We start from the raw sequence: 17,035 nt of genomic DNA, 5'->3' as shown, positions 1-17,035 counted from the left end.
CCCAGCACTTTACTTCCTTGATTTTTCTCCTCGTCTTCGTGCGTCCTTAGCTCCGAGGGGTCGTTTTTGCTCTAAAGTAGTTCCAATCACCTCTTTAAGGCATCACATAGGCTCCTCATCCTGCAATGTATACAATTCACAATTAGAGCCCATTTTTAATCAATTAACCACATTATGACATCGGAACATAATCAAACGGGAGCATAAATAATCGCTAAATTACCTAAATTCAGCCTCTTATCAACACCCCACACTTAATTCATTGCTAGTCCTCGAGCAATCACCCTATACTTTCTAGAGGTTCCCTCACTCAACCATATCCCCTAACGCATTACACTCAGAACAATTCACATACATTACACCTAGCAGTGAACAATCCTAGCCTCAAAAGTCGACTCTCAAGTGCCATGCAATATTCATACTTCCTCAAAGTACTCCACACAGAAGTCAAGACTTGCCTTTCCTTCACAAATCACATGCCCTCACAATCACAATAGGGGGAATAAAATCAATCCACACATTTGAGTCTCATGCTCACATATATCAAAGAAAATCGCTCACCCTCACAAAAGAAGTCACATGCATGCAATTGGTACCATAAGCTTGCCCTTAATGTAAATCTCTACTAATGTAGGCTCACTCGATCTAAAATCAATTAGGACTTTTTCATGGTTGTAATGTGGGCTAAGGGACGGGTAGGATATATTTAGGAATAGTGGTTCACCCTCCTAAGCACTTTAACACATCACATAATCACTCTGAGCGCACATTCTTCAATCCCACTTCAATTTCACAACTAAAATCACTCCCAACAATGTTCCCTCTTTCTTTAAGCACCACTTTAATTTATACCCCACTAGCAAGAACAAGCCAACAATGTATTCATCTCTAAATTTTTTTTTCCAGATTATTCTTCTTTTTTTTTTCTTTCAAATTTTCAAATTTTTCCAATTTCTGCTAGTGGTGTATTATTCTACAAAACAAGTGCACCTTTCTTCCTTTTATTGGTTTCACTCAAAAGCCACCCCTACACTTAGTTCCTTCTTACTTCTTTTAGCGCTCATCTCACAATTAAAGTGCTTTAAGAGGTAAAAGGGATCAAACAATGTCAATTAAGAACAAAAAGGGTATAGGCTTGTAATGTGGGTACCAAATAAAAGTCTATAGGCTCAAAAGGGTTGACTAGGGATAAATTTTATTTGTGGTAAGCAATTAAGCTCAAAAAGATCAAAGAAAGCCTAAAATCACTTTTCACATCGAGCATCACCTCAAATTTCGCTTCAACTCACATACCGGGCAAGTTCTAGACACAAGTACAAAGCATGGACTACACAAAAACCTCACCACACATGGCATATGATTCATTCCAGATCAGCTCATCAAGACGCTCCAATACGAGCATTCAATTCAGTAACAAACATACAAATTAAGGCACTTTAGTGAGATTCAACAAATAAGACTAAGCGTTACACTCTAGGGTCTATTGTGTTCAGGTGTGTCAACGCTATGGGGTCTCTCTTGATTTTCTAGCTCGTAGCTCATTAACCTACTCTACGAATCAAAAAGAAAACAAACTAAAAAACTACCTATACCCGGTTCAAGTTAAAACCCTTGGAAAAGAACCGTGGCCCAAAGAAAAACCAAGGGGGAGTTGCTACACTACCTAAAAATAAAAAAATCTTTTTGGAGTTTTCTCTAGACTAACTTCCCTCAAGAACATTGTCTAAGGTGATCCGTCATCGGGAAGAGTCTACATATTTTCTCTTTTTTTTCCGACTTAGTCCCTCAAGAACCCCTCCGAAAGGGATCCATCATCGGTACGAGCCACTTATCTACTTTAAACTAATTGTTCCTACTTAACACCAAAACTAGCAAAGTCAAATAAAACACAACAAAAACAACATTCAAATGATACAACTACATACATACAATGAAGTATACCCCCACCCCACACTTAAAATGAAGACATGTCCCCATGGCTTAAAATTTGAAAGAGCAGTGAGACGAAGGAACTTCCCTGAAGTGTCACTCCTGGTCGGAGACAGTGTCTGGGTTGACGTTGCACGCACGACGCAGAGCTCGCAGCCAGCCCATGAATTTTTTTTCCGACTTCACTTGTCGGTCAGCTACCGCGTCTACTCGTGTGCCCAAATCAGTCATGGAGGTCTGCAAACCAGCCATCTCCTGCTCCAAAGCAGTGAAACGGGACACCCGGGCAGCTCCTGAAGATGTCGTAGTCCCTGATGGTCCTGCAGCTGCTACAACTCGCTCCTGAGCCTGTGGTGCTGCCTCCACTCTGTCCTCAACATCCTCCTCATCATCAGAATCCTCAGAACTACTACTCGCCTCCACCGCTACTACTTTCGGCTCCTTGCCGTGGTCACCTTATCAGCACGGAATTTGACCTCCTTTCGTACCAACCCATCCACAGCTAGATTTTCGGGTACCCGAGCATCCCTGCATAGTTGAGTCACTAGAGAAGGGAAAAAGAACTCATACCTTTTGACTTGACTCCGGACGAATATCTCATCATGCATCACCTTGGCCACATCGAAGTCGTAACCATTTATAAAACACCAAATCAAGGCAGCTCGTGGACCATTGACCTCTGTAGTGTTGTGAGACGGAATCAGACGATTGGTAATGAGATGGAGCCAGCACTTCCCTTCAAAGGTTAGTGGAGAGGAGTGGAATTTCTCCCCATAGTCCATCCAAACCACTTATGTCCCAGGCACACAAATTGTCTCAAAAAACTGTGCCCATTTGCCGTCGTTCATTGGGTGGCGGCCGTACTCATAGAAGTAATCCCCAGCATCCGGAGGTGGAGGCAGCTGGTAGGCCGTCCATATTGCCTCAAGAGAAGCATTCACCGCCCGTCAGCGCACAGTGACTACTCCATTAACATGCTCCGGTACATTGACATAGAACTCCCGCACAACCATGACATTACCTTCACCGGGCTCATTGATGAAAGTTTGCAACCCTCGCCTCACCAATTCATTGTACATGTGCGGGCAGTGGTGCTGGAGCCAACCGACATGAATGCCCCTCTCCGGAATTGGCTTTCTATGAGCCTCTTCCACAAAGCGGTCTTGTGCCTTGGCCGAAATAAATTTTGTAGCATCAAAGGAACAGGCCTGTGCAGCCCTCTCGACCTAGCTGAACCAACGTAGCTGCTAGATGAGGCCCCTGTGGCTTGTCGTTTTCTAGGTGGAGGCATGATACCTGCAACACGGGAACACATTAGCACAGCCCAACTAAGATTTTGTGACGCAATGCGGTTACTCAGACTTCACACGCATAGGTGGTAACAAACTACATTATCACATTCATTTGGGCCTTTCCACGAACACCTTGTGGGCCTTAACCCCGCACAGCTCTTTTTAAACTTCTTAGAACACTACCACCACATACACCCACCAAGATCATAAATTAGGTGGTTTTCCACCCCACACTTATCCCGCACCAATACTACAACATATAGCACCAAATTCTCTACACAAAATCTAAGAACAACAACTACAACAAGGTATTTGCATATAACAATATCTGAAAAAAATAAAACTAGAAAAAGAGAAGAAAGAGAAAGGAAAAAGAAACTAGGGTTAATACCTGTGATGGATGATGGTTGTGAGTAGAGAAAGAGAATGGGGGGGAAATCGTGAGAATGGGAGAAAGAAGTGGGGGAATATGAGTGAGATGGGTAGAGGATTTAGGAGCAGATTTATGAAATGGGGTTTTGATGTTTGTTTGATTGGGGGAGAGTTAGAGGAGGGGTGGGAGTATATTATTGAACGGGAGGTTTAGAAGGGGGGGGGGGGGAATNNAAGGGGGGGGGGGGGAATTAAAACCTAAACAAAATAAAATTAGAAAAGGAAAAGAAAACTTAAACGACTAAACAAAACTGGCGACAACTGACGGAACTAGCGCGGCCAAATGCGCGATCACGATAGTATAGCGCGGCCACAACAGAATCTTTGAGGAATTAGCGCGCCCAGGTGCGCGGTCACATGCGCGACCGCGCTAGTTTCGCGTTCAGAAGCGCGCCCAGGTGCGCGGTCGCGCTATTTTTAGCGCGGCCAAGATAGACTTGGTGCAAATTTAGCGCGTCCACATGCGCGGGCGTGCACCTGGGCGAAATTTTTCTTCAACTTTTCACCTATTCTTACCCTGTTCGATGGCCTTAGCAATTGCCCATTGTCACCTGCATTGGTTAGCACTTCCTAAACACAAAATCAACATTTACTACTATCGTTGGGTTGCCTCCCAACCAGCGCCTGATTTAACATCGCGGCACGATGTTTACAACAATTCAATGGGTTGCCTCCCATCTAGCGCCTGATTTAACGTCGCGGCACGACGCAGAGTCTCGCTTACTCATCAGCGAGTACAACCTTGGTCTTTTCACAATTAATCATTCCTCCCCAATAGTGCTTGACTCTATGCCCATTCACCAAAAATGTTCTCTCACCATTTAAAGCTCGCAGCTCGATCGCACCATAAGGAGTGACTCGCACCACCTCAAAAGGACCTGACCATCTCGACTTTAGCTTCCCAGGGAACAGCCGTAGTCTAGAGTTGAATAACAATACCTGTTGGCCTGGCTCAAAGTGACGTGGTGTGATATGCTTGTCATGCCATCGTTTTGTCTTTTCTTTATATAGCTTGGCATTTTCATAAGAATGCAGCCTGAACTCGTCTAACTCATTCAACTGCATAAATCTTTTCTCACCGGCGACTTCAAGATCCATGTTCAGCTTCTTAATGGCCCAGTATGCTTTGTGTTCAAGCTCCACGGGCAAGTGGCAGGCCTTCCCATAAACCATCTTGTAAGGGGACGCTCCAATTGGCATTTTATATGCGGTCCTATATGCCCATAGAGCATCATCCAACTTTGCAGCCCAATCCTTCCTATTCACACTCACCGTTTTCTCTAATATTTGCTTGATTTCTCTGTTTGACACCTCAGGTGGCCCACTTGTCTGCGGATGATATGCTGTAGCAACATTGTGGCGAACTCCATATTTAGCAAGAAGGTTATTCAACAATCGATTGCAAAAATGAGTCCCTTCATCACTGATTAAGGCCCGTGGCGTCCCAAATCTCGAGAATATGTTCTTTTTCACAAAAGCAGCTACCACCTTGGCATCATTTGTTGGCAAAGAAATTGCTTCCACCCATTTTGACACATAGTCAACGGCTAGCAAGATGTATTTGTTTCCTCTGGACGGTGGAAATGGCCCCATAAAATCTATCCGCCCTACATCAAAAAACTCAACTTCTAGAATATTATTTAAAGGCATCTCATGCTTCCTTGTGATTGTTCCCGTTCTTTGACATTAGTCACACTTCTTAACGAATGCATGGGCATCCTTGAATAAGGTTGGCCAAAAGAGACCAGATTGTAACACCTTTGCAGCTGTTCTATCTCCTCCATGATGGCCCCCATAAGGTGATGCGTGACAATCATACAACACTAATTCCACCTCATTTTCAGGAATGCATCTCCTCATCAACTGATCAGCACATTNTATAGTAAGACCAAAGCACCAAATAACAAAAAGAGTAAACTAGTGAAATTAATACCCAAAACTATAAAATGTCTAGTAGAATAATCCCAAAACCCGGTGCCACAAGTGCATGAGCAAACTAATAGAATATACAAAACCTCCTATACTAATATCTGGAATAAGATAGATAAAAAAATAAACACAATAAGGGGAGACTACGGGTATTGCAGAATGGACATAGAGAGCAGCTCACCACTAAGTCTCGGGGTGACGGGTGTATGCGCCTGAAGGACCGCCAGATGCACCTACCTCAGATCCTGCACGATTAGCGCAGAAGTGTAGTGTGAGTACATAAACAACATGTACCCAATAAGTATCTAGTCTAACCTCAAACAAGTAGTTGTATTTTGGCGTTTATTACGTCTTGAATTCTCCTCATAAGGTGTACTTTTCTTTGCTTCTTCCCGAGGTCGCTAGATTTTTTACCAGACAACTACATTTATTTTTATAAGGATATATATTTTTTAAACAATTCAACATTATCTAATTCTATCACCGTAATAGCGTGAACGCTGGGATTTTTTATTTGTGAACCAGAAATCAATATGCTTTACTATTAGTTGTATCTACTACAAAAAACTCAAGCAACAGTTTTCGATACTATCGTTACCCTCTTGGGTTCAGGAACTTGCACTTTTGCCAAAACATCCCACACTTTAAAATAGTTTAAGTTGGGCTTCTTTACTTTCCATTTTTCATATAGAATGGATTGCGTTTTGTTATGGGGAACTCGATTGAGTATCCGATAAGCTGTATGAATAGCTTCCCCTCCACAAGTTCTGAGATAAACCAGAACTTATCAACAAGACATTCTTCATCTCCTTTAACATTCTATTCTTTCTTGCCGCAATTCCAATAGATTGTGGTAAGTAAGGGGCAGTCGTTTGATAAATAATGTCATATTCCAAATATACTTTTTCAAAAGCAGATACATATTTGTCTTTGTGAAATAACTCCGATGAGAAGAAAAAAGAAGGCGTTAAGAGACCCTCCTGGCTTGACACCCCAATCACTTTGTAGAGCCAACTACAAGAACTCTTGTTTGTGTCACAACACGACCAGAATTAATAATCGGTGAAGTTTTAAATTTTCAAACTGAGTAATATCTTACGCAATCCAAATTTAATAATCGGTGAAGTTTTGATCTTCAAACATAATAATAAATGGGAGCAGAAAATCGTCATGATTTTAATCTCCAAAATGAGTATAAAGCCACTTAGACTTTAATCTCCTACAAATGAGTAGAAAGTCACGAAAATTTTAATCTCAACGAACGAGTAGAAAATCATGCAGATTTTAATCTTGAAACAGGAGTAGAAAATCATAAAGGTTTTAGTCTCCATAACAGGAGTAGAAATTTACAAGTATTTTAATCTCCAAAACAAGAGTAAAGAATCACAAATATTTTACTGTCTCTTTTCAGATGGCTTTCTAGCTAAACCATTGTAACCCCTAAACATTTCAATAGTTTGATATATTATTTTTATCATACTAACATATATAATATCTTCATATATATTATATTCATGATCTCAAAATACTTTAAAGTATTTTATAAGTTCTATTTCAGTTTTTCACTCTCGTTCCTTTACATCCTCTTCTATAAAAGGGTACTGAGTAATATGTTCTGCACTCGTTCAAAGTCAAACGTGGCTTTTGATTATCAAACATGGATCACCATATCAAACCCGATACCCACATAAAATTATGCCATCCACATGATTCAGTGAGAGAGCAACAACTTGTCTGTAGCTCTCATTTTTTAAGCCAATATATAGACTTCTAATCCTCAAAGGAAAGTGAAATCCTTCTCATTCACTAAGACAACTGATTTTCTTATTCTTTGTGTTCATGAAACACAAAGAACACATGATGTGACACGTTTGAAAGCAACTCTCATAATAATAAAATTACTAAAATGTGGAAATCTTGGAGTATTGACACTCCAAAAATTACATCACCGATTCTTCAATTCAGATCAAACTTCTACTAGACAACCAGTGCAACCATAATTTTTTTTTCCTTTTCTTAGTCAGTCGATTACTTCTAATCCAACTGGATTCAAGGAAACATGCTGTCAGGACGCCAAAACCCCACCTTAGATAGTCGTGATGGCACCTAGTCACCGAGACTCGGTAAGCCCTAACACATGCTGACAACTTACAGAATTTAACTAACTTAGATGTAAAACATTAATTAATAATTGTAATAACATAGTTGAACCAACATCAATCATACAAACCCAAAACCAGTAGTACAAGTCATAACCTTTTCTCAGAGTAACTAGGAATACCAAGTACATCACTGTCTCGAAAAAATGGTAAACAGTGAAAATGAAAGACAACGGAAAGTGACTCTGGGGCCTGCGAACGTCAAGCAGGTATACCTTGAGTTTCCAGCCGCGCAGACGCAAGTCTCAAACCAACTCGATCAGACGTACATGCATAAAAAAATATGCAGAAGCATAGCATGAGTACACCACAGCGGTACCCAGCAAGTATTGAGCCTAACCTCAGTAAAGTAGTGACGAGGCCAAGTCAAGATATCTACTAGACATATAAACATGTGCAAGACGTAACAAAAAGCTAATAATGGAAAGAACATCGATGTAAGACTAAGTGCTGAAGCTGATTTAAAAATAGCTGATAAGCATTAGGTGCTGAAAAGCACTTTTAAGTGCTGAAGCTAATTTAAAAAATAAGGAGTTACGTGTTTGGATAAAAGTGTTGAAATTAATAATAAGCAGCTGAAACTGATTGATTAAAAGTGCTGATAAGCTCTTTTTATGTTAAAATGACTTAAATGACCTTATAACAATTTACACTACTAAAAACGTTATTTTTTTCAAAATTTTAGATTCTACATAAATTCTACCTATTTATTATGTTATTTAATTATAAAAAATGATTAGATAATATCTTTTTTATATATATAATTTATGTTATGATAAGTATACAGTCATAAATTAGAAAGGGTGGAGTATAAATTAACAAAAGTTAAGAAGAAAAACCTTAAATAATGCACACAGTGTTTGTAGAGAAGAAACAAGCACTTAATATGTGTTGTTTGTAATAAATAAGATTAAAACATTCTGCTATCATAAATATCTTGAGCAATCAGATCACGAAGTGCCATCCAAATATTATTATCTCCTTGATTTTCTATATTTTCTTCATTTGCAACGTTGACTCTTGTAAATCTTCCAACATCAGGATCAACACGTGGCATATATCTCTCATTCTCAGCTTCTTGGAATGCATTGTCCACCTTACATTTCTTTCTAATGTAATTGTGAATCGCCATTATAGCCAATACGATATCTCTTTGAGTGTCAATATGATAAAAAGGCATATCTCGCAAAATAGACCACCTTGCTTTCCATACCCCAAATGTTCGTACAATATTTCTTCAAGATGAATGCAAATAATTGAACATTTTTTTATGTCCATTTGGTGCTCGCAATTGTCGTGTCGCACCTCGACGAAATTCTGCAAGGTGGTATCTCATATTATCCCCTTTATATGGAGCCATATATCCCTTTATGTGAATATCCTGCATCAACAAGATAATATTTGTCCCCTGAAGGATGTGGAAACTTCAGTTCGGGTCTACGAAGTACCTCACCAAATATACGATTATCATGAGCTGCTCCTTCCCACCCAGCCCATGCAAATATAAAACACATATTAAAGTCGACAACAGCAAGAATATTTTGAGTAGGATAACCTTTACGCCCAATATATGGTATCTCTTGACCTTGAGGCAATCTTGCTTTCACATGTGTGCCATCAAGTGCTCCAATACAATCCTAAAAATATATACATGCATAAACTAAATATATCTTTACACTAGATAATTTTTGAGTTAAAACGTAAAAATATAATAATGTAATTATTAAGTATGTCACTTACTTTAAAGAAAGGGAGATATCGTTGATTACATGGCTTGTGATCTCCTGCACCATCATTATAAGATGGATGTGGTCGAATTATATCTCTTGCAAACTTACCAATGGCCTTTAGAACACTATGAAAATGCCCTATGAATTGTTTCTCCTGAATGTTGAAAAATCTCTTGTACCAATCGATTTCCGGCGCCATGTGCACAAATCATCAAGAACATCCCTAACTCCTCATAGACAGACATCCCACGCGTGGGTTTAAGACCACATTTATCAGTTAGATCTTTGCTTAAATCAAGAAACACTGACTTCCTCAATCTAAAATTTTCATATCACCGGGTCTCATTTCCATGTAATGTCTCTTGGATAAATATATTCCCAGTGCGTTTAGATGTACGGCATGGTTCCTTGCAAATGTATTTCTCATAATATATTAATATACTCTTACATGCTATTCGACATAGTGCCATCCGTACCTTATTTTCTTGAGTTTCCTCTTCTTCATTTTCGTCATTTGACAAGTCATTGTTCCAGCATTCCATTAAACTGAAATGAAACAGACATGCAAACTGTTACGAATTAAAAATGATAAATGCTAACTTCAAAGTTGATAGTATAGTCATTTACTAAAATAAAATACGTAATGTCTAAACAAGAAATGATTAAACCACCATTATGTCTAAACAGGAAACAAAACATTAAGAAAAACTAAAATGTCTAGTGCTAATGTAATGTGGGTAAGGCATCATCAACAACTTCTCAGATTGGATTAGATGGATTATTCGGCATGAAGGATCGTCGGTGGTTGTACTCCAACCTAGATTTCCTAGCTTCATCAGTAGACAACTTCAAAAATGCATGTCGCATCTCTTTCTGTGTCAACAAGTTGACAGCACAATTAAAAATATCACTCCCTCCAAGAATACGAGGAATATTTTCTAAAATGTCCATGCACTTCTCAATGGTGGGCTCTGAAGATTTAGATGTGTTGTTGTCAGATATGAACTCAACTAGGGAGCGTATCTCCTCTTTTAGCGATAATGAATTATTTTTTGTCCTGCTTTTTTTCACTTGACTGCTACTGCCACTACCATCTATTGACTTTCGCTTTCTAAGCGATGGCTCAGGAAACGTAATTGAATCCATATTCTGCAAGTCATGACTTTCGTCGCTTCTTTCATCATTCCATTGTTCTATGTCATTATCATAAACATCATTTGTTCCATCATCATCTTGATCTAACCCAACTTCCGACTCTTGTTCTTGATTTGCTGCACGTGCTCTCTCTCCGGTGGCAATGATATCATTAAATAAAGCATCGTAACGAAACCATATCAGCGAAAGGTCTTTGTTCCTAAATTTTTTGTATTTAGAATTCTCCTGTAAAAAAGAATTTAAAATTACTCTAAGCAAACAAATGAAACTAATAATTAATAGAGTTATGAAATAATTAATAGAAAAGGGCGAATGTTGCTCCCCAACGCACACGCAAGTATACGTGGTCGACAAGTAATATAATGATAAGTTGAGCGTCGAACCCACAGAGACTTGTATAACTACTCACTAAATCACTAAACTTGCTATTCAATCTAGCTAAAAGCAAAGTCCAATAATATGATTATACTATACTACGATTCTAAATACTAACTAAATTATCAAGTAACGAGTTGATTGTTGTGTATTCAGTAGAGACAAGTATTCCAGGGTTGTGATCGATTCACCATTCGTATTGTGTTCTAATTAACTCTCCCTTTCATATAATTCACTCATGGTTGCTAATTAATCGATAGATGCTCTCATAGCCTTCTCCCGAAGTACTACTCACCTATTCTCAATAGATTAATGCCTATATTCCTATGAAATCAATCTATTAAGAACGCATTAAGATTACGATATTTAATTAAGCACGGTGACTAGGTATATTCCTATCCTAACCACAAATCCGCTCCCCCTAAGGGTTAAGATCATGCTCTCTTGAATTCTTCTCTAATCTAAACAGGGCTTTCCCAAGCATAGCATAGATAGTAAATAGAACCTAGCTGTTGGCCAGACAATTAAGCAATTAAACACAGAATTCAAGAAACAACCATATAGTGGTGAATTATAATCAAGGTCAAGCTAATATCAAACAACAATATTCATGGCTAAATCACAACCCCAGAACAATGGGTGTTTAGCCACTCATACTCATGTTCATCACAATAAGGTTCAATTTCATCACAATTAGCAAAAACAAAGGGAAGAAAAGAAGAACTTGATGGTTAATTTTCCTCCTTGCCTCTTTCCTCTCTCTTTCTCCCACTAGACTATGAAAACCTTGATAAATAATCCTTGGGCGAGCTTGACTTTATATAAGTTAAGTGGGGTTTCCTCCAGATTTCCAATTATACCTCTGACAAACAATTTCCGGGATTCGGACTAGCGCAGTCGCGCATATGGGCACGCATCTGACCGTGCTAGTTGTCCAATCCTACTGTTTTGAACGCGCTAAATTAGCGCGGGCGCGCACCTGGGCGCGCTAGCCCAGGTCCTCAATTCCTTGATTTTTTTCCTCGTCTTCGTGCATACTCAGCTCTGCGGGGTCGTTTTTGCTCTAAAGTAGTTCCAATCACCTCTTTAAGGCATCACATAGGCTCCTCATCCTGCAATGTATACAATTCACAATTAGAGCCCATTTTTAATCAATTAACCCCATTATGACATCGGAACATAATCAAACAGGAGCATAAATAATCGCTAAATTACCTAAATGCAGCCTCTTATCAACACCCCACACTTAATTCATTGCTAGTCCTCGAGAAATCACCCTATACTTTCTAGAGGTTCCTTCACTCAACCATATCCCCTAACGCATTACACCCAGAACAACTTACATACATTACACCTAGCAGTGAACAATCCTAGGAACAAAAGTTGACTCTCAAATGCCATGCAATATTCATACTTCCTCAAAGTACTCCACACAAAAGTCAAGACTTGCCTTTCCTTCACGAATCACATGCCCTCACAATCACAGTAGGGGGAATAAAATCAATCCACACAATTGAGTCTCATGCTCACATATATCAAAGAAAATCGCTCACCCTCACAAAAGAAGTCACATGCATGGAATTGGTACCATAAGCTTGACCTTAATGTAAATCTCTACTAATGTAGGCTCACTCGATCTAAAATCAATTAGGACTTTTTCATGGTTGTAATGTGGGCTAAGGGACGGGTAGGATATATTTAGGAATAGTGGTTCACCCTCCTAAGCACTTTAACACATCACATAATCACTCTGAGCGCACATTCTTCAATCCCAACTCCAATTTCACAACTAAAATCACTCCCAACAATGTTCCCTCTTTCTTTAAGCACCACTTTAATTTATACCCCACTAGCAAGAACAAGCCAAAAATTTATTCATCTCTATTTTTTTTTTCAGATTATTCTTCTTCTTCTTTTTTTTTTCTTTGAAATTTTCAAAATTTTCCAATTTCTGCTAGTGGTGTATTATTCTACAAATCAAGTGCACCTTTCTTCCTTTTATTGGTTTCACTCAAAAGCCACCCCTACACTTAGTTCTTCTTACTTCTTTTAGCGCTCATCTCACAATTAAAGTGCTTTAAGAGGTAAAAGGGATCAAAACAATGTCAATTAAGAACAAAAAGGGTATAGGCTTGTAATGTGGGTACCAAATAAAAGTCTATAGGCTCAAAAGGGTTGACTAGGGATAAATTTTATTTGTGATAAGCAATTAAGCTCAAAAAGATCAAAGAAAGCCTAAAATCATTTTTCACATCGAGCATCACCTCAAATTTCGCTTCAACTCACATACCGGGCAAGTTCTAGACACAAGTACAAAGCATGGACTACACAAAAACCTCACCACACATGGCATATGATTCATTCCAGATCACCTCATCAAGACGCTCCAATACGAGCATTCAATTCAGTAACAAACATACAAATTAAGGCACTTTAGTGAGATTCAACAAATAAGACTAAGCGTTACACTCTAAGGTCTATTATGTTCAAGTGTGTCAACGCTATGGGTTCTCTCTTGATTTTCTAGCTCGTAGCCCATTAACCTACTCTACAAATCAAAAAGAAAACAAAATAAAAAAACTACCTATACCCGGTTCAAGTTAAAACCCTTGAAAAAGAACCGTGGCCCAAAGAAAAACCAAGGGGGAGTTGCTACACTACCTAAAAAAATAAAAAATCTTTTTGGTGTTTTCTCTAGACTAACTTCCCTCAAGAACATTGTCTAAAGTGATCCGTCGTCGGGAAGAGTCTACATATTTTCCCGATTTTTTTTTTCTTTTCGACTTAGTCCCTCAAGAACCCCGCCGAAAGGGATCCGTCATCGGGACGAGCCACTTATCTACTTTAAACTAATTGTTTCCTACTTAACACCAAAACTATCAAAGTCAAATAAAACACAACAAAAACAACATTCAAATGATACAACTACATACATACAATGAAGTACCCCCACCCCACACTTAAAATGAAGACATGTCCCCATGGCTTAAAATTTGAAAGAGCAGTGAGGTGAAGGAACTTCCCTGAAGTGTCACTCCTGGTCGGAGACAGTGTCTGGGTTGACGTTGCACGCACGACCCAGAGCTCGCAGCCAGCCCATGAATTTCTTTTCCGACTTCACTTGTCGGTCAGCTACCGCGTCTACTCGTGTGCCCAAATCAGTCATGGAGGTTCGCAAACCAGCCATCTCCTGCTCCAAAGCAGTGAAACGGGACACCCGAGCAGCTCCTGAATATGTCGCAGTCCCAGATGGTCCTGCAGCTGCTACAACGCACTCCTTAGCCTGTGGTGCTGCCTCCACACTGTCCTCAGCATCCTCCTCATCATCAGAATCATCAGAACTACTACTCGCCGCCGCCTCTACTACTTCCGGCTCCTTGCCCGTGGTCACCTTATCAGCACGGAACTTGCCCTCCTTTCGTACCAACCCATCCACAGCTAGATTTTCGGGTACCCGAGCATCCCTGCATAGTTGAGTCACTAGAGAGGGGAAAAAGAACCTATACCTTTTGACTTGACTTCGGACGAATATCTCATCATGCATCACCTTGGCCACATCGAAGTCGTAACCATTTACAAAGCACCAAATCAAGGTAGCTCGGGGCCCATTTACCTCTGTAGTATTGTGAGATGGAATCAAGCGGTTGTTGATGAGGTGCAACCAGCACTTCCCTTCAAAGGTGAGTACTGAGGAGTGGAATTTCTCCCCATAGTCCATCCAGACCACTTCTTTTCCGGGCACACAAATTGTCTCAAAAAATCGTGCCCATTTTCCGTCGTTCATTGGGTGGCGGCCGTACTCATAGAAGTAATCACCAGCATCCGGCGGTGGAGGCAATTGGTAGGCTGTCCGCATTGCCTCAACAGAAGCATTCACCGCCCTGCGACGCACCGTGACTACTCCATTAACATGCTCCGGTACATTGGCATAGAACTCCCGCACAACCATTGCATTGCCCTCACCGGGCTCATTGATGAAGGTTTACAACCCTCGCCTCACCAATTCATTATACATGCGCGAGCAGTGGTGCTGGAGCCATCCGACGTGAATACTCCTCTTTGGAATTGGATTTCTACGAGTCTTTTTCCGTAAAACGGTCCTGAGCTGCGGCTGAAACAAATTTTGTAGCATCAAAGGAATGTGCATGTGCAGCCCCTCTTGACCTAGCCGAACCAGCCTGGCTGCTCGAGAAGGCCCCTGTGGCTTGTCGTTTCCTTCGTGGAGCCATGATACCTGCAAAACGAAAACGCATTAGCACAACCCAACTAAAATTTGTGACGCAATGCGGTTACTCAGACTTCACACGCATAGGTGGTCACAAATTACATAATTACGTTCATTCGGGCCTTTCCACGAACACCTTGTATGCATTAGACCTTCACAACTCCTTTTAAGCTATTTAGAACAATAATACACCCTATACTCTCACCAAAATCACAAATCAAGTGGAATTCCACCCCACACTTATCACCCACCAACACCACAACTTATTGCACCAAATGCTCTACACAAAATCGAAGTACAACTACTAAACCTAAGGTATTTGCATACAAACAACATCTGAAAAAAATATAAATAGAAAAAAAGAAGAAAAAGAGAAGAAAAAGAAACTAAGGTTAAAACCTGTGATGGACAATGGTGGTGAGTGGAGAGGGAGAATGGGGACGAAGACGGGGAGCCTGGGATGGGGGAAGAATCGTGAGATGGGGGAAGGATTTGGGAGCAGGGGTTTTGATTTTTGTTTGAATAGGGGAGAGTTAGAGGAGGGGTGGGTGTCTTTTGTTGAACGGGGGGTTTAGAAGGGGGGGAACTAAAACCTAAACAAAATAAAAGTAGAAAAGGAAAAGAAAAACTTAAGCTACTAAAAAAAAAACTGGCGACAATTTGACGGAACTAGCGCGGCCAGATGCACGGTCGCGCTACTTTTAGCGAGGCCACAATAGAATCCTGGAGAAATTAGCGCGCCCAAGTGCGCGTGCTAGTTTCGCGTTCAGAAGCGCGCCCAGGTGCGCGGTCGCGCTAGTTTTAGCGCGGCCAAGACAGAATCTGTGCAGATTAGCGCGCCCAGATGCGCGTTCACATGCGCGGGCGCGCACCTGGGCGGAATTTTTTTTTCTCAATTTTTCACCTGTCCTTACCTCGTTTGACGGCCTTAGCACTTGTTCATTGTCACCTGCATTGGTTAGCACTTTCTAAAACACAAAATCAACAACTACTACTATCATTGGGTTGCCTCCCAACCAACGCCTTATTTAACGTCGTGGCACGACGTTTACAACAATTCAATGGGTTGCCTCCCATCTAGCGCCCGATTTAACGTCGCGGCATGATGCAAAGTCTCGCTTACTGATCAGCGAGTTCAACCTTGGTCTTTTCACGATTAATCATTCCTCCCCAATAGTGCTTGACTCTATGACCATTCACCAAGAATGTCCTCTCACCATTTAAAGCTCGCAGCTCGATTGCACCATAAGGAGTGACTCTCACCACCTCAAAAGGACCTGACCATCTCGACTTTAGCTTCCTAGGGAACAGCCGTAGTCTAGAATTGAATAACAATACCTGTTGTCCTGGCTCAAAGTGACGTGTCTTGATATGCTTGTCATGCCATCGTTTTGTCTTTTCTTTATATAGCTTGGAATTTTCATAAGAGTGCAGCCTGAACTCGTCTAACTCATTCAACTGCATAAGTCTTTTCTTACCTGTGATTTCAAGGTCCATGTTCAGCTTCTTAATGGCCCAGTATGCTTTGTGTTCAAGCTCAACGGGCAAGTTGCAGGCCTTCCCATAAACCAGCTTGTAAGGGGACGCTCCAATTGGCGTTTTATATGCGGTCCTATAGGCCCATAGGGCATCATCCAACTTTGCAGCCCAATCCTTCCTATTCACACTCACCGTCTTCTCTAATATTTGCTTGATTTCCCTGTTTGACACCTCAGCTTGCCCACTTGTCTGCGGATGATATGCTGTAGCAACTCTGTGGCGAACTCCATATTTAGCAAGAAGGTTATTCAACAATCGATTGCAAAAATG

At 40.5% G+C, this 17,035-nt stretch overlaps 1 protein-coding gene across 1 annotated transcript in view; it reads right to left on the bottom strand.

Annotated features, from left to right (window-relative positions):
* Positions 1-2,025: 2,025 nt before the first annotated feature.
* The window catches only part of LOC109244168, an 18,518-nt gene continuing 3,508 nt past the window's right edge, over positions 2,026-17,035 (bottom strand). Inside the window, exons 5-8 of the mRNA XM_019411214.1 lie at positions 4,472-5,251; positions 3,170-3,225; positions 2,951-3,098; positions 2,026-2,384 (exon numbers count right to left, since the gene is read on the bottom strand). Of these exons, the coding sequence (XP_019266759.1) occupies positions 2,026-2,384; positions 2,951-3,098; positions 3,170-3,225; positions 4,472-5,251 (1,343 nt within the window). The remainder of the gene's footprint in view (positions 2,385-2,950; positions 3,099-3,169; positions 3,226-4,471; positions 5,252-17,035) is intronic.

Source organism: Nicotiana attenuata, unplaced genomic scaffold (assembly GCF_001879085.1).
Source record: "Nicotiana attenuata strain UT unplaced genomic scaffold, NIATTr2, whole genome shotgun sequence".
In the NCBI taxonomy this organism is placed as follows: Eukaryota; Viridiplantae; Streptophyta; class Magnoliopsida; order Solanales; family Solanaceae; genus Nicotiana; species Nicotiana attenuata.
This window is presented reverse-complemented; position numbering and strand designations above follow the sequence as displayed.